This window comes from Bos javanicus, chromosome X (assembly GCF_032452875.1).
Source record: "Bos javanicus breed banteng chromosome X, ARS-OSU_banteng_1.0, whole genome shotgun sequence".
Taxonomy (NCBI): domain Eukaryota; kingdom Metazoa; phylum Chordata; class Mammalia; order Artiodactyla; family Bovidae; genus Bos; species Bos javanicus.
Window position 1 is genome coordinate 65,202,002 of NC_083897.1, and position 26,819 is coordinate 65,228,820.

Consider the following 26,819-nt stretch of genomic DNA (forward strand, 5'->3'; position numbering starts at 1 on the left):
AATTTGAGGAAATCTCAAAACTAGAAGTTGAGGGAAAATCTAGGAAAGGATAGAGATGGAGCGAACCACAGATTCTTCTCTGGGGAACCATAAACTCTGCTTAAATCTCTAGCTGACCTCTGAACCATGCATGTCTAGGGGGAGAAAAATCTAAATTCCTGAGTTGCCGCATTATGAAGTTCAAAATATTCAAGTTTCATCAAAGGTAAGAAGAATGCAAAGAAACTAGAAAGTATGACTCCTTCATAGTAAAAAAAAAAAAAAATAGAAAATGATACTGAGGAAGCCTAGGCATTAAACTTAAATAGACAAAGGCTTTAAATCAACTCTCAAAATGCTCATATAGCCAAAGGAAATCATGGACAAAGAACCAAAGGAAATAAGGAAAATGTCATGTCAACAAAGAATAGCAATAAAGGAATATAAATTATAGGAAAAAATCAAATAGATATTTGGAGGATGAAAAATGCAAAAACTGAAGTTAAAAATTTACTAGACTGATTCAACTGCAGAACTGAGCAAAAAGAAGGAAAAATTGAAGAACTTTGAGACAGATCAATTGAGCTCATCCAGTGTGAGAAGAAAGAGAATAGATGAAGGAAAATGAACAGCACCCTAGAGACACGTGAGACACTATCAAGTTTACTAACACATGCATAATGATAGTGCCAGAAGAGGAGGAGAAGGGGGAAAACACACAGAAAGAAATTTAAGGAACTATTGGCCAAAATTTTTCACACTTTGAGGAAAGATATGAATCTATATGTATAAGAAGCTCAATGAACTCTATAAACATATATTATTTCAAGGGGTCCACACCAAGACATTATGGTCAAAATTATACAGGATCTTTAACAAGATTAATAATGGATTTCTCTTTAGAAACCATGGGGGCCAGAAGGCTATGAGATTGCAGATTTAAAGCATGCAACAACAACAAAAATTCTGTCAACCAAGAATTCTGTATATGGCAAAACTATAAACTCTACTTCAAAAAATGGAGAAATTGAGATTCAAGGCACAGTAAAGTCAACAAAGTTGATAAACCTTCAACTAGAAATACTATGAAAAAAAGAGAGAAGACACAAATTTCTAAAATTAAAAATGAAAGTGGTGAGGGGCATTATGACTGAACTTAGAGAAATTAAAAGAATTATAAAATAATAAGCGAACAATTGTACTCCAACAAACCACATAACCTAAACTAAATGAACAAATTCCTAGAAACATGCAAACTACTAAAAGTGTCTCAAGAAGAAATAAAGACTCTGATAACAAGTAAAGACATTTTATCAATAGTCAAAAAATCTGCCAGCAAGACAAGTCCTGGACCAGATGGCTCCACTGGAAAATTTTATCAATCATTTAAAGAAGAATTAACACCAGTATTTTTCAAACTCCTACAAAATAAAAGATGAGGGAACAATTGTAACTCATTCTATGAGATCAGCATTATCCAGATACCAAATTCAGATTACAAGAAAAGATAAGTATAGACCAATGTCACTTTTGAATATAGATGCAAAAAATCCTCAACAAAATAAAAGCAAACTAAATTTGGCATCATATTATACATCATAACCAAGTGTGACTTATCCCAGGAATGAAAGATGGCTCAGCATATAAAAGTCAATTAACGTAATACATCACATTAATACAATAAAGGTAAGAGAAGCACAGGATCATCTCTACTGATAGAGAAAAGGTATTTAGCAAAACCCATCACTCTTTCATGATAAAAACATGCAACAAACTAGGTATAAAAGGAATCTTCCTCAACACGATAAAGGGCATTTATGAAAAACCCACAGTTAACATCTGGCTCAATAATGAAAGAATGAAAGATTACACTTTAAGATCAGGAAAAAGACAAGACATCTGCTTTAACTACTTACACTTAACATTGCACTGGAAATTCTATCTAGAGAAATCAAACAAGAAAGAAAATAAAAGGCAGAGGAAAACTGGAAAAGAAAAAATAAAATTACCACTTTTCACAGATGACATGATCTTTCATATGGAATATCCTAAAGAACCCACACATAAAAATATAGATCTAATAAATGAATTCAGCAAAGTTGGAGGATACAAGATTAATACATGAAAATTAATTATAGTTCTATACAGGAGAAATGAGAAAATCATAAATGAAATTGAGAGAACAATTCCATTTATAAGAGCATCCAAAAAAAAAAAAAATCTCAACTGATAAAAGCATCAGTGATAGAAAAGAATGAAGTACTGATAGAAGCTACAAAATGGAAGAACCTTAAAAATACTGTGCTAAGTGAAAGAAGTAAGACACAAAATGTTGCCTACTGTATGATTCTGGTTATATGAAATACCCAGATTAGCTAAATTCAAGAGATAAAAAACAAATAAGAAATTTTCAGGGGCTGGGGAGGGGGACGGGTAGGAGGGTGAAAAATGGGAAAATGGAGAGTGACTGCTTAATGGGTAGAAGTTTCCTTTTGCAATGATGAAATGTTTTAGAACTAGAAAGAGGAGATGGTTACATGATGATGTGAATGCACTAAATGCTTCAGGATTGCACAATTTTAAATGATTAATTTTATAATATGTAAGTTTTACCTCAATAAAAAATAATATATGTAACACTGAATGCATTATTGTTATTGTCATCATTGTCATCATCATTACTATGGAAAAACAATGCATACCAAATTTCACTTCCTTTTAAAAATTTAGATTATGAGAAAAAATAGACTAAAACTATAGTCAGTATAATTTGCATAACATGTTCTTCTTGTCTTCTCTCTGTTCTCTTTCAGATTATGTCTGGCCACTACCTAGATATTTGTGCCCCGTCTGGATTTCTTTAGATGTTTTATTTTCTACAGCGTCCATCATGCACCTCTGCGCTATTTCGCTGGATCGGTATGTAGCAATACGTAATCCTATTGAGCATAGCCGTTTCAATTCACGGACTAAGGCCATCATGAAGATTGCTATTGTTTGGGCAATTTCTTTAGGTAATTAACTTTCTTGGCCAGTAGAATTGCAGCGGCTATGCTCAATACTTTCGGATTATGTACTGTGAACAACGTACAGACGTCGACTGGTAACATTTGCGTTTAATCGGGATTCTTCTAGTTAATGATTATTCTTAACCTATTTATCTGATATTTAGGTTAACAATAATGAGAGAAATGTAAAGCATATGAATATGCAAAAGTAAAGTTCACATTTATGCTGCTAAATTATTTTGTGAGTCAAAGTGCCAATGAATTCTGCAACACAGACACATACCTGTGAGATATTTAAAATGATTTGAAGATGACAAAAATATATGGCAAAGTTTAAATTTTTAAAATAGAGCATTTAAATCTTGGAAAAGATCAATCTATCCCAGAATATTAATCCTAGCATTTTTATTCTAACTCTGTATCTTCAGTAGAAAATTTTATAGTGCAATACAAATCTTCACAAAGTAAACATGTCTAAATTTATACTGTTAATCTATGTAAAATATACTATTTACCCCATATTTTTTAATGTATCCTTGAATTCTGGTTATACAAAAAGAAAAACATCTATTGGTTTCTTTGAAGATTTGGGGGAGGTTGAAGGGATAGAAATGATCTTATTGCTTATATTTTAAATTTGCATACCTTCAGTTCAGTCAGTCAGTTCAGTCACTCAGTCATGTCTGACTCTTTGCAACCCAATGGACTGTAGCACACCAGGCCTCCCTGTCCATCACCAACTCCTGGAGTTTACTCAAACTCATGTCCATTTAGTCGGTGATGTCATCCAACCATCTCATCCTCTGTCATCCCCTTCTCCTCCTGCCTTCAATCTTTCCCAGCATCAGGGTCTCTTCCAATGAGTCACTTCTTTGCTTCAGGTGGCCAAAGTATTGGAGTTTCAGCTTCAACATCAATCCTTCCAATGAATATTCAGGACTGACTTCCTTTATAATGGACTGGTTGGATCTCCTTGCAGTCCAAGGGACTCTCAAGAGTCTTCTCCCAACACCACAGTTCAAAAGCATCAATTCTTCAGTGCTCAGTTTTCTTTATAGTCCAACTCTCACATCCATACATGACTACTGGAAAAACCATAACTTTGACTGGACAGACCTTTGTTGGCAAAGTAATGTCTCTGGTTTTTAATATGCTGTCTAGGTTGGTCATAGCTTTTCTTCCAAGGATTAAGTATCGTTTAATTTAATGGCTGCAGTCACAATCTGCAGTGATTTTGGAGCACAAAAAATTAAAGTCTCTCACTATTTCCATTGTTTCCCCATCTATTTGCCATGAAGTGATGGAACACTAATATTCAAGTCACAAAATTTAACTGATTGGCATATAATCCATTTTTTTCCTTTTATTTTTTCTCTTCCAGTTGGAATTTAAAGTTAGAGTTTCATTAAATAATTCTTCAAAGTTATGTTTCTGTAAAAGATTTCAGTAAATTTTACAAGATCAAGACCATGTTTCTAATATCATTGAAAGATTTTTGACTCTGGATTTATTGATAAAATAAATTTAAGTTTTAAGATTGTTCTATTATAGGTGGCTACACACACACACACACACACACACACACACACACACACACACCTTTAGATAAAAAGCAATGAAACATCTTCCAGAAAGAAAAGTGCATCTATATACACAATTTGAACTATATGTCCAAAGGTTTACAGATTTTTACCATCTCCATCCTGAAGAGCTTCTCTAGGAAGATGCTAGTTCTTATGGTGCTTACAAGAGAAATACACAGCTAAATTAAATCAGAATATTAGAAGCATTCAGTTCAGTTGAGTTGCTCAGTCATGTCTGACTCTTTCCAACCCCATGGACTGCAGCATGCCAGGCTTCCCTGTCCATCACCAACTCCCAGGGCTTACTCAAACTTATGTCCATCGAATCAGTGATGTCATCCAACCATCTCATCCTCTGTCATCCCCTTCTCTCACCTTCAATCTTTCCCAGCATCAGGGTCTTTTTCAATGAGTCAGTTCTTCACATCAAGTGGCCAAAGTATTGGAATTTCAACTTCAGTATCAGTCCTTCTGATTATTATTCAGGACTAATTTCCTTTAGCATTGACTGGCTGGATCTCCTTGCAGTCCAAGTGACTCCAAGAGTTTTCTCCAACACCACAGTTCAACAGCATCAGTTCAGTTCAGTTCAGTTCAGTTGCTCAGTCGTGTCCAACTCTTTGCGACCCCATGAATTGCAGCACACCAGGCCTCCCTGTCCATCACCAACACCTGGAGTTCACCCAGACTCACGTCCATTGAGTCAGTGACGCCATCCAGCCATCTCATCCTCTACCATCCCCCTTCTCCTCCTGCCCCCAATCCCTCCCACCATCAGAGTCTTTTCCAGTGAGTCAACTCTTCGCATGAGGTGGCCAAAGTACTGGAGTTTCAGCTTTAGCATCATTCCTTCCAAAGAAATCTCAGGACTGATCTCCTTCAGAATGGACTGGTTGGATCTCCTTGCAGTCCAAGGGACTCTCAAGAGTCTTCTCCAACACCACAGTTCAAAAGCATCAATTCTTCAGCGCTCAGCCTTCTTCACAGTCCAACTCGCACATCCATACATGACAACAGGAAAAACCATAGCCTTGACTAGATGGACCTTTGTTGGCAAAGTAATGTCTCTGCTTTTGAATATGCTTTCTAGGTTGGTCATAACTTTCCTTCAAAGGAGTAAGCATCTTTTAATTTCATGGCTGCAGTCACCATCTGCAGTGATTTTGGAGCCCAAAAAGATAAAGTCTGACACTGTTTCCACTGTTTCCCCATCTATTTCCCATGAAGTGATGGGACCAGATGCCATGATCTTCGTTTTCTGAATGTTGAGCTTTAAGCCAACTTTTTCACTCTCCACTTTCACTTTCATCAAGAGGCTTTTTAGTTCCTCTTCACTTTCTGCCATAAGCTTCTAATAATTACAAAAGTATTAACTTCCAACAATTACAGCCTGTGTAATTTAGACAGATCCTTGTGCTAAAGACAACAAAAATATGGAAAAAAATTATAAGCATTGAGAAGATAATAAAATAGTGAGACATCCAGAAAGACAGAGATCCAGAAAAATGAGTATGACTTTTGGGTCGTGTCTGCTAATGAAGCATTTGCAAACCTGAAGATGTGATAAAAAGGTTGAGAAGCTCATTCTAATCTCATGAGCCTGGCAAAGGTCAATCAACTTGAGCTTATTTTTGGATCCCAAAGGCCTGTACACTAGAAATACAGATGAAGCAGAGTTAAACAACCATTGACATGGAGTTCAGGCTTCATTCAAGTCACCTATGTAACCAAAAAAATATTGAGCCTGAAAATTGGAATAAAGTGATTTCATATTTTTGACCTTTCTAATTTTCTTGATAGAAGCAAAAAAAAAAATTATCCTAGGTTTGAAATTATTTCTTTCAATTATTTTTAATTCCTGTAACTGAAATACAATGATAAACAGGCACATGAAGAAACAAGACAACATGAACCATATCAGTTCAATTCAGTTGCTCAGTCGTGTCAGACTCTTTGCGACCCCATGGACTGCAGCATGCCAGGCTTCCCTGTCCATCCCCAACTCCCAGAACTTGCTCAAACTCATGTCCATTGGGTTGGGGATGCCATTCAACCATTTTATCCTCTGTTGTCCCCTTCTCCTCTTGCCTTCAATCTTTCCCAGCATCAGGGTCTTTTCCAATGAGTCAGTTTTTCATCAGGAGGCCAAAGTATTGGAGTTTCAGCTTCAATATCAGTCCTTCATTGGAAGGATTCAATGGAAAAGAAGAAATAAGACAACATGAAGAAAACAAGACAGTGTGTTTTGTTTGTAGTTTGCACATGGAAATTAGCGCTTCCCTGGTAGCTCAGCTGGTAAAGAATCTGCCTGCAATGCATGAGACCCTGGTTCAATTCCTGAGTTGGGAAGATCCCCTGGAGAAAGTATAGGCTACCCACTCCAGTGTTCTTGGGCTTCCCTGGTGGCTCAGATGGTGAAGAATTTGCCTGCAATGCGGGAGACCTGGACTTGACTCTTGGGTTGGGAAGATCCCCTGGAGGAGGACATGGCAACCCACTCCATTATTCCTCCCTGGTGACTTCCCATGGACAGAGGATCCTGGCAGGCTATAGTCCACAGGGTCGCAAAGAGTCAGACACAACTGAGTGGCTAAACACAACACAGCACATGAAAATTATAAGCTAAACTTAAATATTTCAGCAAGAAACTGCAAACTATAAAGCATGACATTTAAGATACAATCAATAAACAATGAGAAAATGTGGAACTTAAGCACTGACATGAAAACTTTAGAACTCAAGGGCAGATTAGACAAGAGAAAGCATTACTGGATGAGAAGACTAAGAGAGCATTACTGGATGTCAGTTACAGGAAACTGTGATGAATGAAGCAAGGAAAATTGGAAGATTATAAAAGAGAAAATAAGAAGATAATAGAAATACAGTATAAAATTAGAAGAGTTCCACAAGGTGAGAAAAGAATGGTAGGAAAACAAGATTTGAAGAAATAATGGCTTTTCAAATTGATGAAAGACATGGATACTCACATTTAAAGAGCTCAACAAGTCTCAGGCAGAATGAATAAAAAGCAGTCCACATTTAGAGCCTTCATAATGACATTGCAGAAAAAGAGAAAATATAAACCTTAAAGAAAAAAAAGATCAAGTTTAGTTCAATAAAGCAATGATAAGATGGATGAATGCCTTCTCAACAACAGTGAGAACTACCATTCAACACTACCTTCAACACTACCATTCAAATGGTAGTGTCAATATATGTATAACTGATATATGTATAACTGAGTCCCTTCACTAATCGTCTGAAATTATCACATTATTAATCAGCTATATCCCAATACAAAATAAAGTTTTAAAAAAGTGAATGCTAAATTAGAATCATATATTCAGCAAAATTATAGAATCACTCAAGAATCAAAGTGAAATAAAGACATTATCAGACAAGCAAAAACTAAGAGAACATGACAAAAGCAAACTCTTAATTAACAAAATAATAAAGGATATCTTTAAACAAAGGAAAATGGCCACAAATGGAAGGCTGGAGATGCAGGAAGTGACTAAATGCAATGCAAATGGTAAATGTGAAGTTAAACATAAACATTGACTTATAAAACAATAATGATAATTTTTATAGACTCAGCATATTAATGAAACCAAAATTCACAAAACAATAGCATATAAGAACAGAGGGTTGAAAGTAAACTTTTTCATTGTCTAGGAGAAAAATAAAAATGATATTTAATATTAAGCTTTGATAACTAAGTATAACATGTCCATTCAAAGGTAATCACTAATAGAAAAGAAATGTTTAACTTCCAAATTTATAGAAAAATATTAGAGAATAATATAATAAATCCAAACAGAGGCAATAAAATATTAAAAGAAAGGAAATACAAATCAGGTGGCAAAATATAGAAACATGTACTAAGATGGCAGAATTAAAACCAAATATATCCGTAGTTATATTCATTGTAAATGGAAGTAAATATTCTAAGACTCTCAGGCAAGAGTTGAAAAAATAATCTATGTGTTTGTTTATAAGAAGCATATACAAATTACAAGGAAATTAAAGGATTAAAAAGGTACCCCACAAAAGCACTAACCAATGGAAAGACCGTGTAGCTATGTTAACAATTTACCAGGATATATTTTTCAGCAAAAAATAATAATTTTAAAGAACAGTTACTTCATAATGATGAAGGATTTAATTCACTTGAAAGACACAGCATAATAAACATGTATATGTGTAATAATATGGCCTCAACATTACTAAGTCAAAAATGGACAGAATTGTAAAGACAGACAAATCTGCAATCATGGTATAAGATTTTAACACACTCTTTTCAGTGATTGTATGAGGCCAATGAAAAAAGCTGAACTCATTGACAAGTGAAAAATACATTTTTATGTTATTTTCAAGAAATATTTCTCAAAATTGACCATATATTTGACCATAAATTAATTCTCAATAAATTTCAAGTGTTGTAATCATAAAGTGATTCAAATTAAAATGAAATAGAAATGTTTACCAAAAGGTAAATAGAAAAATCTACATATATTTGTAAATTAAGAAATTATTTCCCAATAAGCTTTAACCCAATGGACTTAGAATCCACTGATGATTCATCTCCGAACCATTTATTATTATGTGATGGTAGACTGATAATTTTTCTCACTTTATTATTCTTTCTTCCTTTATTAGTTGGCATACTCTATGGAAGGATTTTCTTGCCCACTTTGTTATTCATTGATTTGTATTGGTAAAGACTCCTGAATTCTTTTGTAATCAATATAACTTAATTCATTCTTTTTTTTTTATTTTATTTTTTAACTTAAAATATTGTATTGGTTTTGCCATATATCAACATGAATCCGCCACAGGTATACACATGTTCCCCATCCTGAACCCTCCTGCCTCCTCCCTCCCCGTACCATCCCTCTGGGTCGTCCCAGTGCACCAGCCCCAAGCATCCTGTATCGTTCATCGAACCTGGACTGGCAACTCATTTCATATATGATATTATTCATGTTTCAATACCATTCTCCCAAATCATCCCACCCTCTCCCTCTCCCACAGAGTCCATAAGACTGTTCTACACATCAGTGTCTCTTTTGCTGTCTCGTACACCGGGTTATTGTTATCATCTTTCTAAATTCCATATATATATGTGTTAGTATACTGCGTTGGTGTTTTTCTTTCTGGCTTACTTCACTCTGTATAATAGGCTCCAGTTTCATCCACCTCATTAGAACTGTTTCAAATGTATTCTTTTTAATGGCTGAGTAATACTCCATTGTGTATATGTACCACTGCTTTCTTATCCATTCATCTGCTGATGGACATCTAGGTTGTTTCCATGTCCTGGCTATTGTAAACAGTGCTGCGATGAACATTGGGGTACATGTGTCTCTTTCAATTCTGGTTTCCTCACTGTGTATGCCTAGCAGTGGGATTGCTGGGTCATAAGGCAGTTCTATTTCCAGTCTTTTAAGGAATCTCCACACTGTTCTCCATAGTGGCCTGTACTAGTTTGCATTCCCACCAAAGTGTAAGAGGGTTCCCTTTTCTCCACACCCTCTCCAGCATTTATTGCTTGTAGATTTTTGGATCACAGCCATTCTGACTGGAGTGAAATGGTACCTCATTGTGGTTTTGATTTGCATTTCTCTGATAATGAGTGATATTGAGCATCTTTTCATGTGTTTGTTAGCCATCTGTATGTCTTCTTTGGAGAAATGTGTATTAAGTTCTTTGACCCATTTTTTGATTGGGTCGTTTATTTTTCTGGAATTGAGCTGTAGGAGTTGCTTGTATATTTTTGGGATTAGTTGTTTGTCAGTTGCTTCATTTGCTATTATTTTCTCCCATTCTGAAGGCTGTCTTTTCACCTTGCTTATAGTTTCCTTTGTTGTGCAGAAGCTTTTAAGTTTAATTAGGTCCCATTTGTTTACTTTTGCTTTTATTTCCAATATTCTGGGAGGTGGGTCATAGAGAATCCTGCTGTGATGTATGTCAGAGAGTGTTTTGCCTATGTTCTCCTCTAGGAGTTTTATAGTTTCTGGTCTTATGTTTAGATCTTTAATCCATTTTGAGTTTATTTTTGTGTATGGTGTTAGAAAGTGTTCTAGTTTCATTCTTTTACAAGTGGTTGACCAGTTTTCCCAGCACCACTTGTTAAGGAGATTGTCTTTAATCCATTGTATATTCTTGCCTCCTTTGTCAAAGATAACGTGTCCATAGGTGTGTGGATTTATCTCTGGGCTTTCTATTTTGTTCCACTGATCTATATTTCTGTCTTTATGCCAGTACCATACTGTCTTGATGACTGTGGCTTTGTAGTAGAGCCTGAAGTCAGGTAGGTTGATTCCTCCAGTTCCATTCTTCTTTCTCAAGATTGCTTTGGCTATTCGAGGTTTTTTGTATTTCCATACAAATTGTGAAATTATTTGTTCTAGCTCTGTGAAGAATACCGTTGGTAGCTTGATAGGGATTGCATTGAATCTATAAATTGCTTTGGGTAGTATACTCATTTTCACTATATTGACTCTTCCAATCCATGAACATGGTATATTTCTCCATCTATTAGTGTCCTCTTTGATTTCTTTCACCAGTGTTTTATAGTTTTCTATATATAGGTCTTTAGTTTCTTTAGGTAGATATATTCCTAAGTATTTTATTCTTTTTGTTGCAATGGTGAATGGAATTGTTTCCTTAATTTATCTTTCTATTTTCTCATTACTTATGTATAGGAATGCAAGGGATTTCTATGTGTTAATTTTTTATATCCTGCAACTTTACTATATTCATTGATTAGCTCTAGTAATTTTCTGGTAGAGTCTTTAGAGTTTTCTATGTAGAGGATCATGTCATCTGCAAATAGTGAGTGTTTTACTTCTTCTTTTCCAATTTGGATTCCTTTTATTTTTTTTTTTTTTCTGCTCTGATTGCTGTGGCCCAAACTTCCAAAACTATGTTGAATAGTAGTGGTGAAAGTGGGCACCCTTGTCTTGTTCCTGACTTTAGGGGATTGCTTTCAATTTTTCACCATCGAAGATAATGTTTGCTGTGGGTTTGTCATCTATAGCTTTTATTATGTTGAGGTATATTCCTTCTATTCCTGCTTTCTGGAGAGTTCTTATCATAAATGGATGTTGAATTGTGTCAAAGGGTTTCTCTGCATCTATTGAGATAATCATATGTCTTTTATTTTTCAATTTGCTAATGAGGTGTATTACATTGATTGCTTTGTGGATATTGAAGAATCCTTGCTTCCCTGGGATAAAGCCCACTTGGTCGTGGTGTATGATCTTTTTAATGTGTTGTTGGATTCTCGTTGCTAGAATTTTGTTAAGGGTTTTTGCATCTATGTTCATCAGTGATATTGGCCTGTAGTTTTCTTTTTTTGGTGGCATCTTTTTCAGATTTTGGTATTAGGGTGATGGTGGCCTCATAGAATGAGTTTGGAAGTTTACCTTTCTCTGCAATTTTCTGGAAGAGTTTGAGTAGGATAGGTGTTAGCTCTTCTCTACATTTTTGGTAGAATTCAGCTGTGAAGCCATCTGGACCTGGGCTTTTGTTTGCTGGAAGATTTCTGATTACAGTTTCAATTTCCATGCTTGTGATGGGTCTGTTAAGATTTTCTATTTCTTCCTGGTACAGTTTTGGAAAGTTGTACTTTTCTAAGAATTTGTCCATTTCTTCCACATTGTCCATTTTATTGGCATATAATTGCTGATGGTAGTCTCTTATGATCCTCTGTATTTCTGTGTTGTCTGTTGTGATCTCTCCATTTCATTTCTAATTTTATTGATTTGGTTTTTCTCCCTTTGTTTCTTGATGAGTCTGGCTAATGGTTTGTCAATTTTATTTATCCTTTCAAAGAACCAGCTTTTGGCTTTGTTGACTTTTGCTATGGTCTCTTTTGTTTCTTTTGCATTTATTTCTGCCCTAATTTTTAAGATTTTTTTCCTTCTACTAACCCTGGGGTTCTTCATTTTTTCCTTTTCTAGTTGCTTTAGGTGTAGAGTTAGGTTATTTATTTGACTTTTTTCTTGTTTCTTGAGGTATGCCTGTATTACTATGAACTTTCCCCTTAGGACTGATTTTACAGTGTCCCACAGGTTTTGGGTTGTTTTGTTTTCATTTTCATTCGTTTCTATGCAAATTTTGTTTTCTTTTTTGATTTCTTCTGTGATTTGTTGGTTATTCAGCAGCGTGTTGTTCAGCCTCCATATGCTGGAATTTTTAGTATTTTTTCTCCTGTATTTGAGATCTAATCTTACTGCATTGTGGTCAGAAAAGATGCTTGGAATGATTTCAATTGTTTTGAATTTACCAAGGCTAGATTTATGGCCCAGGATGTGATCTATCCTGGAGAAGGTTCTGTGTGCACTTGAAAAAAAAGTGAAATTCTTTGTTTTGGGGTGAAATGTCCTATAGATATCAATTAGGTCTAACTGGTCTATTATATTCTTTAAAGTCTGTGTTTCCTTATTAATTTTCTGTTTGGTTGATCTATCCATAGATATGAGTGGGATATTAAAGTCTCCCACTTTTACTGTGTTATTGTTAATTTCCCCTTCATACTTGTTAGCATTTGTCTTACATATCACGGTGCTCCTATGTTAGGTGCATACATATTTATAATTGTTATATCTTCTTTTTGGATTGACCCTTTGATCATTATGTAGTGACCCTCTTTGTCTCTTTTCACAGCCTTTGTTTTAAAGTCTATTTTATCTGATATGAGTATTCATACTCCTGCTTTCTTTTGGTCTCTATTTGCATGGAAAATCTTTTTCCAGCCCTTCACTTTCAGTCTGTATGTATCCCCTGTTTTGAGGTGGGTCTCTTGTAGAAAACATATAACAGATCAGATCAGATCAGATAAGTCACTCAGTCGTGTCCGACTCTTTGCGACACCATGAATTGCAGCACACCAGGCCTCCCTGTCCAGTACCAACTCCTGGAGTTCACTCAGACTCATGCCCATCAGGTCAGTGATGCCATCCAGCCATCTCATCCTCTGTCGTCCCCTTCTCCTCTTGCCCCCAATCCCTCCCACTATCATAGTCTTTTCCAAAAAGTCAACTCTTCGCATGAGGTGGCCAAAGTACTGGAGTTTCAGCTTTAGCATCATTCCTTCCAAAGAAATCCCAGGGCTGATCTCCTTCAGAATGGACTGGTTGGATCTCCTCACAGCCCAAGGGACTCTCAAGAGTCTTCTCCAACACCACAGTTCAAAAGCATCAATTCTTCGGCGCTCAGCCTTCTTCACAGTCCAACTCTCACGTCCATACATGACCACAGGAAAAACCATACCCTTGACTAGATGAAACTTTGTTGGCAAAGTAATGTCTCTGCTTTTGAATATGCTCTCCAAGTTGGTCATAACTTTCCTTCTAAGGAGTAAGCGTCTTTTAATTTCATGGCTGCAGTCAACATCTGCAGTGATTTTGGAGCCCCCCAAAATAAAGTCTGACACTGTTTCCACTGTTTCCCCCATCTATTTCCCATGAAGTGAAGGACCGGATGCCATGATCTTCGTTTTCTGAATGTTGAGCTTTAAGCCAACTTTTTCACTCTCCACTTTCACTTTCATCAAGAGGCTTTTTAGTTCCTATTCACTTTCTGCCATAAGGGTGGTGTCATCTGCATATCTGAGGTTATTGATATTTCTCCTGGCAATCTTGATTCCAGCTTGTGTTTCTTCCAGTCCAGCGTTTCTCATGATGTACTCTGCATATAAGTTAAATAAACAGGGTGACAATATACAGCCTCGATGTACTCCTTTTCCTATTTGGAACCAGTCTGTTGTTCCATGTCCAGTTCTAACTGTTGCTTCCTGACCTGCATACAAATTTCTCAAGAGGCAGAACAGGTTGTCTGGTATTCCCATCTCTTTCAGAATTTTCAACAGTTTATTGTGATCCACACAGTCAAAGGCTTTGGCTTAGTCAATAAGGCAGAAATAGATGTTTTTCTGGAACTCTCTTGCTTTTTCCAAGATCCAGCAGATGTTGGCAATGTGATCTCTGGTTCCTCTGCCTTTTCTAAAACCAGCTTGAACATCAGGAAGTTCATGGTTCACATATTGCTGATGCCTGGCTTGGAGAATTTTGAGCATTACTTTACTAGCATGTGAGATGAGTGCAATTGTGTGGTAGTTTGAGCATTCTTTGGCATTGCCTTTCTTTGGGATTGGAATGAAAACTGACCTTTTCCCGTCCTGTGCCCACTGCTGAGTTTTCCAAATTTGCTGGCATATTGACTGCAGCACTTTCACAGCATCATCTTTCAGGATTTGAAATAGCTCAACTGAAATTCCATCACCTCCACTAGCTTTGTTCATAGTGATGCTTTCTAAGGCCCACTTGACTTCACATTCCAGGATGTCTGGCTCTAGGTCACTGATCACACCATCGTGATTATCTTGGTCGTGAAGATCTTTTTTGTACAGTTCTTCTGTGTATTCTTGCTATCTTTTTTAAATATCTTCTGCTTCTGTTAGGTCCATACCATTTCTGTCCTTTACTGAGCACATCTTTGCATGAAATTTTCCTTTGGTATCTCTGATTTTCTTGAACAGAGCTCTAGTCTTTCCCATTCTGTTGTTTTCCTCTATTTCTTTGCACTGATTGCTGAGGAAGGCTTTCTTATCTCTTCTTGCTATTCTTTGGGACTCTGCATTCAGATGCCTATATCTTTCCTTTTCTCCTTTGCTTTTCGCTTCTCTTCTTTTCACAGCTATTTGTAAGGCCTTCCCAGACAGCCATTTTGCTTTTTTGCATTTCTTTTCCATGATGATGGTCTTGATCCCTGTCTCCTGTACAATGTCACGAACCTCATTCCATAGCTCATCAGGCACTCTATCTATCAGATCTAGTCCCTTATATCTATTTCTCACTTCCACTGTATAATCATAAGGGATTTGATTTAGGTCATACCTGAATGGTCTAGTGGTTTTTCCTACTTTCTTCAATTTAAGTCTGAATTTGGCAATAAGGAGTTCAGGGTCTGAGCCACAGTCAGCTCCTGGTCTTGTTTTTGCTGACTGTATAGAGCTTCTCCATCTTTGGCTGCAAAGAATATAATCAATCTGATTTCAGTGTTGACCGTCTGGTGATGTCCATGTGTAGAGTCTTGTGTTGTTGGAAGAGGGTGTTTTTTATGACCAGTGCATTTTCTTCACAAAACTCTAATAGGCTTTGCCCTGCTTCATTCCGTATTCCAAGGCAAAATTTGCCTGTCACTCCAGGTGTTTCTTGACTTCCTACTTTTGCATTCCTGTCCCCTATAATGAAAAGGACATCTTTTTTGGGTGTTAGTTCTAAAACGTCTTGTAGGTCTTCATAGAATCATTTAACTTCAGCTTCTTCACTGTTACTGATTGGGGCGTAGACTTGGATTACTGTGATATTGAATGGTTTGCCTTGGAGATGAACAGAGATCATTCTGTCGTTTTTGAGATTGCATCCAAGTACTGTATTTCGGACTCTTTTGTTGACCATGATAGCTACTCCATTTCTTCTGAGGGATTTCTTCCCGCAGTAGTAGATATAATGGTCATCTGAGTTAAATTCACCCATTCCAGTCCATTTTAGTTAGCTGATTCCTTGAATGTCAGCATTCACTCTTGCCATCTTTTGTTTGACCACTTCCAATTTGCCTTGATTCATGGACCCGACATTCCAAGTTCCTATGCAATATTGCTCTTTACTGCATTGGACCTTGCTTCTATCACCAGTCACATCCACAGCTGGGTATTTTTGTTTTGGCTCCATCCCTTCATTCTTTCTAGAGTTATTTCTCCACTGATATCCAGTAGCATATGGGGCACCTACTGACCTGAGGAATTTCTTTTTCGGTATCCTATCATTTTGCCTTTTCATACTGTTCATGGGGTTCTCAAGGCAAGAATACCGAAATGGTTTGCCATTCCCTTCTCCAGTGGACCACATTCTGTCAGATCTCTCCACCGTGACCCACCCATCCTGGGTTGCCCCACGGGCATAGCTTAGTTTCATTGAGTTAGACAACATATATAGGGGTCTGGTTTTTGTATCCATTCAGCCAGTCTTTGTCTTTTGGTTGGGGCATTCAACCCATTTACGTTTAAGGTAGTTATTGATACGTATGATCCTGTTGCCATTTACTTTATTCTTTTGGGTTCGAGTTTATACGCCCTTTTTGTGTTTCCTGTCTAGAGAATATCCTTTTGAAAGGTTGTTGTTGAATCACACAAAGACACCAGTATTCTTGACCCCCGGAGGAGAAGAATTCAATCTGGGGCCAGAGACGAGGCTTGATCGCTCAGAGCTTTTGTGTAGTAAAGTTTTATTAAAGTATAAAGAAATAGAGAAAGCTTCTGACATAGGCATCAGAAGGGGGCAGAAAGAGTACCCGCTTGCTAGTGTTAACCATGAAGTTATATAATCCAAAGAATGTCTGGAGGTTGTGAAGACCTCATCAGACCTACTCCCATAATTTACATTTTAAGATAACAGAAGGTTTAATCCAAAGACTGTCCTTAGGCAGGATACATTATTGTTATATAATCCTAAGGAATGTGGAGAAAGAAAAAAAATTTGTCCTTTCTTCCTCCTTGAGAATTCCAGACCCCTCTCTCCTTGGGGACCCCTAGACTCCTTATCAACCTTCCTAGGAAATGACTCTCTCATCCCCCCCTTTTCTTTTAGGAGAATTATGTTGCCTAGGGAAAAGGGGCGTCGTTCTCATTCCATAACTTCTTCTGAGCTGACAATGGGTGTTGTCCCTAAATTGGTGAGGCAACATATTCTCCTAATCCTCATATTGAGGATATCTGATCCAGGGGCCCCAAATAGTAGCTGAAGGAAGCTACAGCAGTAGCAGGAGTTTGAGCAACCATTTGTAACTTAAAAGCTTTCATGAGGCTAGAAACAAATCCAGTTATACAGTTACAGATGCAGGGAGCAAACAGCAAAAACAAAACAATCAGAATCAACATTAAAAGTCACAGTATGTCCATAGTTAAAGTGCAAAGTGTTGCACCAGTCCATTTTAGGGTTGGTAGATGTCATCAGATGAATAAGAGGCATCACACATGATTGTTGTCGAAGGTATTCTATCACCAGTGGACTTGGAGAAAGTCTTTTCCTTGAAGTGGAGATGTCCACCATGGGAAGCCTTCCACTGATGAAGAGGGGAGTGCCCCACAGACTCAGCAGTTAGACTGATTGTGGAATGCAGCGTAGGAGTGAGCCCAGGACAGGAAGGCATTGTCTTGAGGATCAAACGGCAGACTCAGGATTTTTGGAATCAGCAGAAGTAGACTCACATAGATTATCAGGCCCATCCGTTGCCCTTTGCTTAACTCTAGAGCTCGGGTCAGAGCCACAAGCTCCGCTAACTGAGCACTGGTTCCCTGGGGGAAAGATTTTGCTTCCAAAACCTGTTCAGCAGTCACCACAGCGTAACCTGCTTTACGCTTTCCATCCTGAACAAAAGAACTGCCATCTGTGAATATATCCATGTCAGGATTGTCTAATGGGGTATCCTTTAGATCCTCCCAAGCTGCATAGTTTAAAGTTAGGAATTGAGAACAATCGTGATCAGGTGTTTCATTTTCCTTCTCAGGAAGGAAAGTGGCAGGATTTAAATTTCCACAAACTTTAAGCTTAGTTACTGGTCCTTCTAACAACAATGACTGATATTTAAGAAGCCTACTGTCTGTCATCCAAATATTAACCTTAGAATTTAAGATTCCACTCATATCGTGAGAAGTCAGTACAGTAAGGTTTTGTCCATTAATTATTTTTAAAGTTTCAGGTGCTAATAAAGCCACTGCCCCAATTACTCTTAGGCAGTGGGGCCACCCAAGTGAAACTACATCTAATTCTCTGCTTAGATAAGCAATAGGTTGCTGGTGAGGCCCTCAGGGTTGTGTCAAAACTCCCAATGCCACACCTTTTCTTTCAGTGACAAACAAACTAAATTCTGACCCTGTGGGCAAGCTCAGAGCTGGAGCTTGCAGGAGAGCAGTCTGAAGAACCTTAAAAGCCTTTTGAGTTTCTGGAGACCAAACCAGTTTGTCGGTTTGGGCCTGCTGAGTTTCAGCTATAAGTTTATATAAAGGCCGGGCAAGTTCCCCGTAACCCGGAATCCAAATGTGACAGTAACCTGTGATTCCCAAAAATCCTCTCAATTGTCTTAAAGTCATAGGTAGGGGATGATTTAGTATAGGTTTAATTCTCTCAGGGCCTATGGCCCTAGTCCCTTCTGATATGATTAGGCCCAGATATCTAACCGATTGTTGACAAAGCTGAGCCTTTTCTCTTGATGCCTTGTAACCACAGCCTGCCAGAAAGTTTAAGAAATCTTCTGAGGCTCGCAAACAAGCTTCCTCTGTCTCAGCACAGAGCAAAATATCATCTACGTATTGTAACACCACTGCTTCAGAGCTATTAAAGTTTTGCAGATCCTGTGACAAACTTTGTCCAAATAAGTGAGGACTGTCACGAAATCCCTGGGGCAAAACTGTCCAGGTTAACTGAGAAGCTGTCTGCATAAGGTCTTCAAAGGCAAAAAGAAATTGACTTTCTTCTGCCAAAGGCACTGAATAGAAGACATCCTTTAAATCAACTACTGAGAAATATTTGGCCCCTTCAGGAATTTCAGACAATAGAGTATAAGGATTAGGCACCACGGGGTGTAAAGGAACTACAGCCTCATTTATTATTCATAAATCTTGAACTAGTCTCCATTTACCATTCGATTTCTTTATACCCAAAATAGGAGTGTTGCAAGGACTGTTACAGGGAATTAATAGTCCCTGCTCCTTTAAATTTTCAATGATGGGTTTTAACCCTTCCTTAACTTCAGGTTTCAGTGGATACTGCTTCTTATGTGGAAATACGTGTGGGTCTTTGAGCTTAACAACTACAGGAATAGCATTTTGTGCTCGACCCACAGATTTTCCATCAGCCCATACTCTAGGATTTACATTTTGTTCAACTAAAGGGAGAGAAAGGGAGGGCTTCATATTCATGAAAACAGAGGCATGGACCTTGCTCAGTATATCCCTTCCCAAAAGGGGTGAGGGAGATTCTGGCACAATCAGGAACTCGTGTGAAAACAGCACAGAATCCCAGTTGCAAGATAAAGAATAACTGAAATAATACCTTTTGGCTCGTCCAGACAGTCCCATTACGGAAGCAGATTGGGAAGAAAGTGGGCCAGGGGCTTCAGTAAGCACAGAATAAGTTGCCCCAGTATCTAAAATGAAACTGACGGATTGGCCCGCCACAATTATTAATACCCGGGGTTCCTCAGGTGTAATTAGGACGGGAGCTTGTGTGGGGACCCCTGGGCACCTTCAGTCCTGATTGTCTTGAGAGTCCAACCCCGGAGACCTACGCCTCTGGGGGCAGTCTCTCTTCCAGTGTGGTCTTTTGCAGACCGGACATGGAGCTGGGGGTGGCTTATAATGCACCTGCCTAAGTCCTTCAAGAATACATCTAACAAAATGACTCTGATCCCATCTTCCTTTAGCTGTGTTGTAGTCCCAGTCTGGTTCTATAGTTGGGACCTCCTGATTCCCAGTGGGGAGGGCCGCTATCTCGTTCTCCCTCTTCCCTACTGATTCATTACCAAGCCATTAATCTCCATAAGCAACCGCTTTTCCCAAAACTCGAGTCTTTGACTCGGGAGTCAACATTTATCCCAAGATATACATCACATCCTTCCAAGTGAGGTCATAAAGCAGAGTAACACCTTTAAAGCTCTAATATATTTTTCTGGGTCCTCTAAATAGTCTCCCAGATCCTCCTTGATTCTTTGTGTTTCTTGATAAGAAAAAGGCTTATTAACTCTCACAGACTGATTATTTCTCCCAGTTGGGTGTTTCATAGAGGCAACAGCTTGTGTGGCTGTTCCTCAGTCTCTCTGGCTGCTCTGCGCATATGGTCCTAGGGATAGATTGGAGAAACCTGTTTTTCCTCTTCTCTTTGTCTCCTGTCCTCCATTTCATCTCTTACTTCGATGGTCTGAGTTTCTACTGAAACCAGAGTAGTCTGAGGTCGTACTGAGACAGGAGATGTAAAGGAGGGAGCTGAAGATGTAAAGGAGGGAGCTGAAGATGTAAAGGAGGGAGCTGAAGATGTAAAGGAGGGAGCGTGAAGGTTTCACGCCCAAATCTATACCCTTAGGACATAAGTCTGGCATATTTCACAGAGAGAAAAAGGGCAACACATATGCTACTTCTACTCATTTCCCTTGTTCCTTACAGAACCGGTCTAATTGTAGAACAGTATTATTCTTAAGAGACCCTCCAACTGGCCACCGTTTGGCGTCCTCCAATAGATACCGTGGCCATGCAGTATCACATAGGAAGACCAGGTGTGTCTTCTTTAAGCCCTGGGGATCAAATCTATCCCAGTTTTTCAGGATACAGTTCAAAGGAGTGAGGCTGGAATTGTTAGCTCCCATCTGTAAGAGAGAAAAAAAGCGACCAGCACCATTTTTCTACCGGAGGTGTCCCTCCCTGCTCTAGATGGGGGTGTAGACAGACGTTACACCAAAAGCTTTTCCTTCCTGGTCGGACTTAGTCTGTCCTTTACCGACGCAGGCGCCATACTCGTCCCTCCCGGTTCTACCACCGAGATGGGATGGGGATGTACCAGGGGTAGACTTGATAGCATCCCTACTTGATGTCCAGCTCTTCACCTTTAACCTTGCTTGCCTCTGATGTCACCCGGGGTGAATCAGAGTAGTCTTCCAGAATGCCTCCCAAGCTAAGACCACTGGGGAAAACATTTGTCACCTGAGTGCCTGTGCACCACCCTGAGTATTTCTTGACCACGATAAAACTGACGCGAACATAAAACTGAGATGTTCTTTCCAAGCATCACCACACCAGTATAACACCCTCCTCTGATCCACTAAGAGCTGGCGTTACCAAAGGAAAAAACCCATTGCAGTCCCAATCTGAGTAACCTTTAACCTCAGAAATGTTCTTGGAGCTAGAGCTCCATCTAGCTTCTGAACTTCCAATTCCTAGCAAGGCTAGGTGCTTTCTTGAATACCAATCCAAGTTTGGGACCTAAGCCGCAGTACACAATAACAGTATAGATCACAAGTCCCTTGAAAGTCTATGATCCGATAAACTAGGTTAGTACTTCTAATTCCCAAGGAGTTATGAAATGGTCAAAGAGACCAAAAAGTTTGACCGAGAAAGGAGAGTTCAGTCCACACACTTTGTGCATTTCTGATCGGTTCCTGAAGGAGACATTGGGTGCCTCTTGGCATTGGCAGGTCGGTATAACCCCCTGACAGGTTTCTGCCATAAGCCGTATGAGATCACCATGGAACCACAGAGCAGGGCTCCTTACTTGATTCACGCAGGGCATGCCATTCATTCACATAAGCACACCGTAGAGTTAGTAAAGCACAGCAGAAAACATGTTCGCTAAGAGAACAAAGAACTAAAGCTCCAAGCATCCTTACCTTGTCCTGAAGGATCCCGGACGAGCCCCCAAGATGAAAGGATGTTATTGAATCACACGAAGACACCGGGATTCTTGGCCCCTGGAGGAGAAGAATTCAATCTGGGGCCAGAGATGAGGCTTGATCACTCAGAGCTTTTGTGTAGTAAAGTTTTATTAAAGTATAAAGAAATAGAGAAAGCTTCTGACATAGGCATCAGAAGGGGGCAGAAAGAGTACCCACTTGCTAGTGTTAACCATGAAGTTATATAATCCAAAGAATGTCTGGAGGTTGTGAAGACTTCATCAGACCTACTCCCATAATTTACATTTTAAGATAACAGAAGGTTTAATCCAAAGACTGTGTTTAGGCAGGATACATTATTGTTATATAATCCTAAGGAATGTGGAGAAAGGAAAAAAGTTTGTTCTTTCTTCTTCCTTGAGAATTCCAGACCCCTCTCTCCTTGGGGACCCCTAGACTCTTTATCACCCTGCTTAGGAAATGACTCTCTCACTTTAGTATTTGTTGGAGAGCTGGTTTGGTGGTGCTGAATTTTCTCAGCTTTTGATTGTCTGTAAAGCTTTTGATTTCTCCCTCATACTTGAATGAAATCCTTGCTGGGTACAGTAATCTGGGCTGTAGGTTATTTTCTTTCATCACTTTAAGTACGTCTTGCCATTCCCTCCTGGCTTGAAGAGTTTCTATTGAAAGATCAGCTGTTATTCTTATGGGAATTCCCTTTGTGATATTTGTTGTTTTTCCCTTGCTGCTTTTAATATTTGTTCTTTGTGTTTGATCTTTGTTAATTTGATTAATATGTGTCTTGGGGTGTTTTGCCTTGGGTTTATCCTGTTTGGGACTCTCTGGGTTTCTTGGACTTGGGTGATTATTTCCTTCCACATTTTAGGGAACTTTTCAACTATTATCTCCTCAAGTATTTTCTCATGGTCTTTCTTTTTGTCTTCTTCTTCTGGGACTCCTATGATTTGAATGTTGTAGCATTTAATATTGTACTGGAGGTCTCTGAGACTGTCCTCATTTCTTTTAATTCTTTTTTCTTTTTTCCTCTCTGATTCATTTATTTCTACCATTCGATCTTCTAATTCACTAATCCTATCTTCTGCCTCCATTATTCTACTATTTGTTGCCTCCAGAGTGTTTTTAATTTCATTTATTGCATTATTCATTATATATTAACTCTTTTTTATTTCTTCTAAGTCCTTGTTAAACCTTTGTTGCATCTTCTCAATCCTTGTCTCCAGGCTATTTATCTGTGATTCCATTTTGCTTTCAAGATTTTGGATCATTTTCACTATCATTATTTGGAATTCTTTATCAGGTAGATTCCCTATCTCTTCCTCTTTTGTTTGGTTTGGTGGGCATTTATCCTGTTCCTTTACCTGCTGGGTATTCGTCTGTCTCTCCATCTTGTTTATATTGCTGAGTTTGGGGTGTCCTTTCTGTATTCTGGCAGTTTGTGGCATTCTCTTTATTGTGGAGTTTCCTCACTGTGTGTGGGTTTATACAGGTGGCTTGTCAAGGTTTCTTGGTTAGGGAAGCTTGTGTCGGTGTTCTGGTGGGTGGAGCTGGATTCCTTTTCTCTAGAGTGCAATGAAGTGTCCAGTGATGAGTTATGAGATGTCTATGGTTTTGTAGTAACTTTGGGCAGCCTGTAAATTGGAGCTCAGGTCTGTGTTCCTGTGTTGCTGGAGAATTTGCTTGGTATATCTTGCTCTGGAACTTGTTGGCCCTTGTGTGGTGCTTGGTTTCAGTATAGGTATGGAGGCTTTTGATGAGCTCCTGTCAATTAATGTTCCCTGGAGTCAAGAGTTCCCTGGAGTCAGGGTTTGGACTTAAGCCTCCTGCTTCCGGTTTTCAGTCTTATTTTTACAGTAGTCTCAAAACTTCTCCTTCTATACAACACCATTAATAAAACATCTAGGCTAAAGATGAAAAGTTTGTCCACAGTGATTGACACCCAGAGAGGTTCACAGAGTTACATGGAGAAGAGGGAGGAGGGAGTTAGAGGTGACCCAAATGAGATGAGGTGGAATCAATAGAGAAGAGAGCAGGCTAGCCAGTAATCATTTCCTTATGTGCACTCCACAACTGGACCACTCAGAGATGCTCACGGAGTTATACAGAGAAGAGAAGAGGGAGGAAGGAGACAGAGGTGGCCAGGAGGATAAAAGGGGGGAATGAAAAGGATAGATACAGATCCAGCCAGTAATCAGTTTCCTAAGTGTTCTCCACCGTCTGGAACACACAGAAATTCACAGAGTTGGGTAGAACAGAGAGGGGTTAGGGAGGAGACACAGGCAACCTGGTGGAGAAAAAGGAGAGTCTAAAGGGGGAGAGAACAGTCAAGCCAGTAATCTCGCTCCCAAGTAAAAATGCGTACTGAAGATTGGGTTCTTAAAGGTACAAAATTGATAATAAGTACCAAAAAGAAAAAATTAAAAATCTAGAGTGGAGTTCGGAATTTCAAGAATACAATGTTAAAGAGAAGAAGAAGAGAAAGAAAGAGAGAGAGAGAGAAAAAACAAAGTCACAAAAATTATAAAGAAAATATAGGTTCAAAATGGATAACAAATACCAAAAAGCAAAATTTAAAAATCTAGAGTAGAGCTTGAAATTTCAAAAATAGCATGTTAAAGAAAAGAAGAAGAAAAATAAAGAGAAAAAAAAAACAAAGTCACAAAAATTTTATATATATATATATAGGTACAAAATTGATAATTAATACCAGAAATCAAAAATTAAAAATCTAGAGTAGAGTTTGGAATTTCAGAGATACAATGTTAACGAAAAGAAGAAAAAAAAAAGAGAAAAAAAAAACAAAGTCACAAAAATTATAAAAAATATATATGTGAAGTTTGCTTTTAAAAAAATAGGGTCTTTTTTTTGCAAAGTAATAGTAGGTTATAAAGGCGAAAATTAAAGGAATAATAGAGGACTTAAAATTTTTTTAAAAAATTAAAAAAAAGGAAAAATGATCGTAAAAATAGTAAAATTATATCTAGGACTTTCTCTGGTGTTGTTGTGGGTATTGTGGGGTCAGTTCATTTTTGGCTAGTTCCTTGGTCCAGCTTATATTTCTCAAGATCTATAGTCCCCTTCCTATGTAGTCGGTACTAAAGACAGGGTTTTAATCTATTGCACCTGTGGCTCCCAAGGTGGTTCCCTCTGTTTTAGCCTCTTCTGTTTGCTGGTCTCTTCAGTGTCTGATTTCCACCCTGACACAAAGGGGGCAGTGCTGGACACTTTTTTTTTTTTTTTTTGGCTCACTTGTTCAGTCACGCTGTGGGGAGGGAGGGATGCTGCAAACAAATAACACTGGCGTGTGCTCGCAGTGCCTCAGCCACACTGGGCCTGCCCCCGCTCACGGCGCGTGCACCCTCCCTGCCCACACTGCTCAGGCTCTATCTAGGTTGCTCCGCCGGGAACCATCCGAGGCTGGCCCTGGGCTGCATGCACCTCCCAGGTCTAAGCCGCTCAGGTTCAGGCACTCGGGTAGTCCTCAGAGGAGCAGACTCAGTTGGGCCTGCGTTTTGTGCCCTTCCCAGGTCCGAGCAGCTCAGATGATGAGGTGTTTGGCGAGCGCAGTTGCTGCAACTTATCGCCTCCCCGCCGCTCAGTTTTCTGGGTGTACAACCAGCACACCTTCTCAGGAGGATGTTGACCGTTCAGAACCCCAAGAAGTCTTAGTTAGCAAAGAAGCCTGCTTACAGTTTTGTAGATAATGTCTCTCTGGGGCTGCAATTGCCCCCTTCCAGCTGTGGCTGCCTGTCACCAGAGGGGATGGTCTGCAGCCGGCTATCTCTGTTCAGTCCTTTGTTCTGTGCACGGGCCTGGCGGTGTCTTAGGTTAGGGCTGGCTTTTCATGTGGTAGTTATCCCACAGTCTGGTTTGATAGCCCAAGTTAGTTCGCTCAGATAGCGCTCAGGGCATTCAGGCCAGTTCCTTACTCTAAGCAATGTAGCCCACGCCTCCCTGCCAAGCCCCCACTTGCTAGTGGCGGGTGCAGGCGTCTGTGCTTCTTCTCCACTGGGGGAGTTACTGTTGGGCTCCTAATCTGTGTTTTTTAATTGTTTATTTATTTTTCCTCCCTGTTTCCTGGTGTTTGGAAACTTCTCTCTTTTTAAGACTCCCTTCCCTGGCGTGCTGCGATTCATGGGGTCGCAAAGAGTTGGATACAACTGAGCGACTGATCTGATCTGATCTGATCTGATCCCGGGACAGAGCTCCGTTCATCCCTCTTTTGTCTCCTTTTTTGTCTTTTATGTTTTTTCCTACCTCCTTTCGAAGACAATGGGCTGCTTTTCTGGGTGCCTGATGTCCTCTGCCGGCATTCAGAAGTTGTTTTGTGGAATTTACTTGGCGTTTAAATGTTCTTTTGATGAATTTGTGGGGGAGAAAGTGGTCTCCCTGTCCTATTCCTCTGCCATCTTCAATTCATTCTTATCCTTAATTATTTTGATGCCCAAGTCACCCCAGATTTGTCCAATGAGAACCCCTTTGATATGTTCCATCAGTACTCTGAGCATTTCCTTACTTTCTGCCATTGATTTTACCAGGTTTACCTTCTGTTTTCTATGTCCCAGTTTTGAAATCAGTTATTTCATACAAGAAACCCCCACCCCTTTTTTTAGTGGTCAGATGTTTTATAAACCAATAAGAAATCTTGGTATAGTCATTGCTACTAGGATATGTTTACTTCTATATATCTATGCCTTTAATTCCTATCCAGTAACACAAGACTCATCCACTACTTTCCCAATTCCTTTTTATTCCTCATTTTTCTCACAGTGAGTAATGTGGTCCT

General features: G+C 38.9%; 1 protein-coding gene across 1 annotated transcript in view; it reads left to right on the forward strand.

The window, feature by feature from the left end:
- The first annotated feature begins 2,869 nt into the window (after window positions 1–2,869).
- Window positions 2,870–26,819, forward strand: part of HTR2C (5-hydroxytryptamine receptor 2C) — a 95,165-nt gene continuing 71,215 nt past the window's right edge. The window contains exon 1 of the mRNA XM_061408773.1: window positions 2,870–2,993. Within this exon, the coding sequence (XP_061264757.1) occupies window positions 2,870–2,993 (124 nt within the window). The remainder of the gene's footprint in view (window positions 2,994–26,819) is intronic.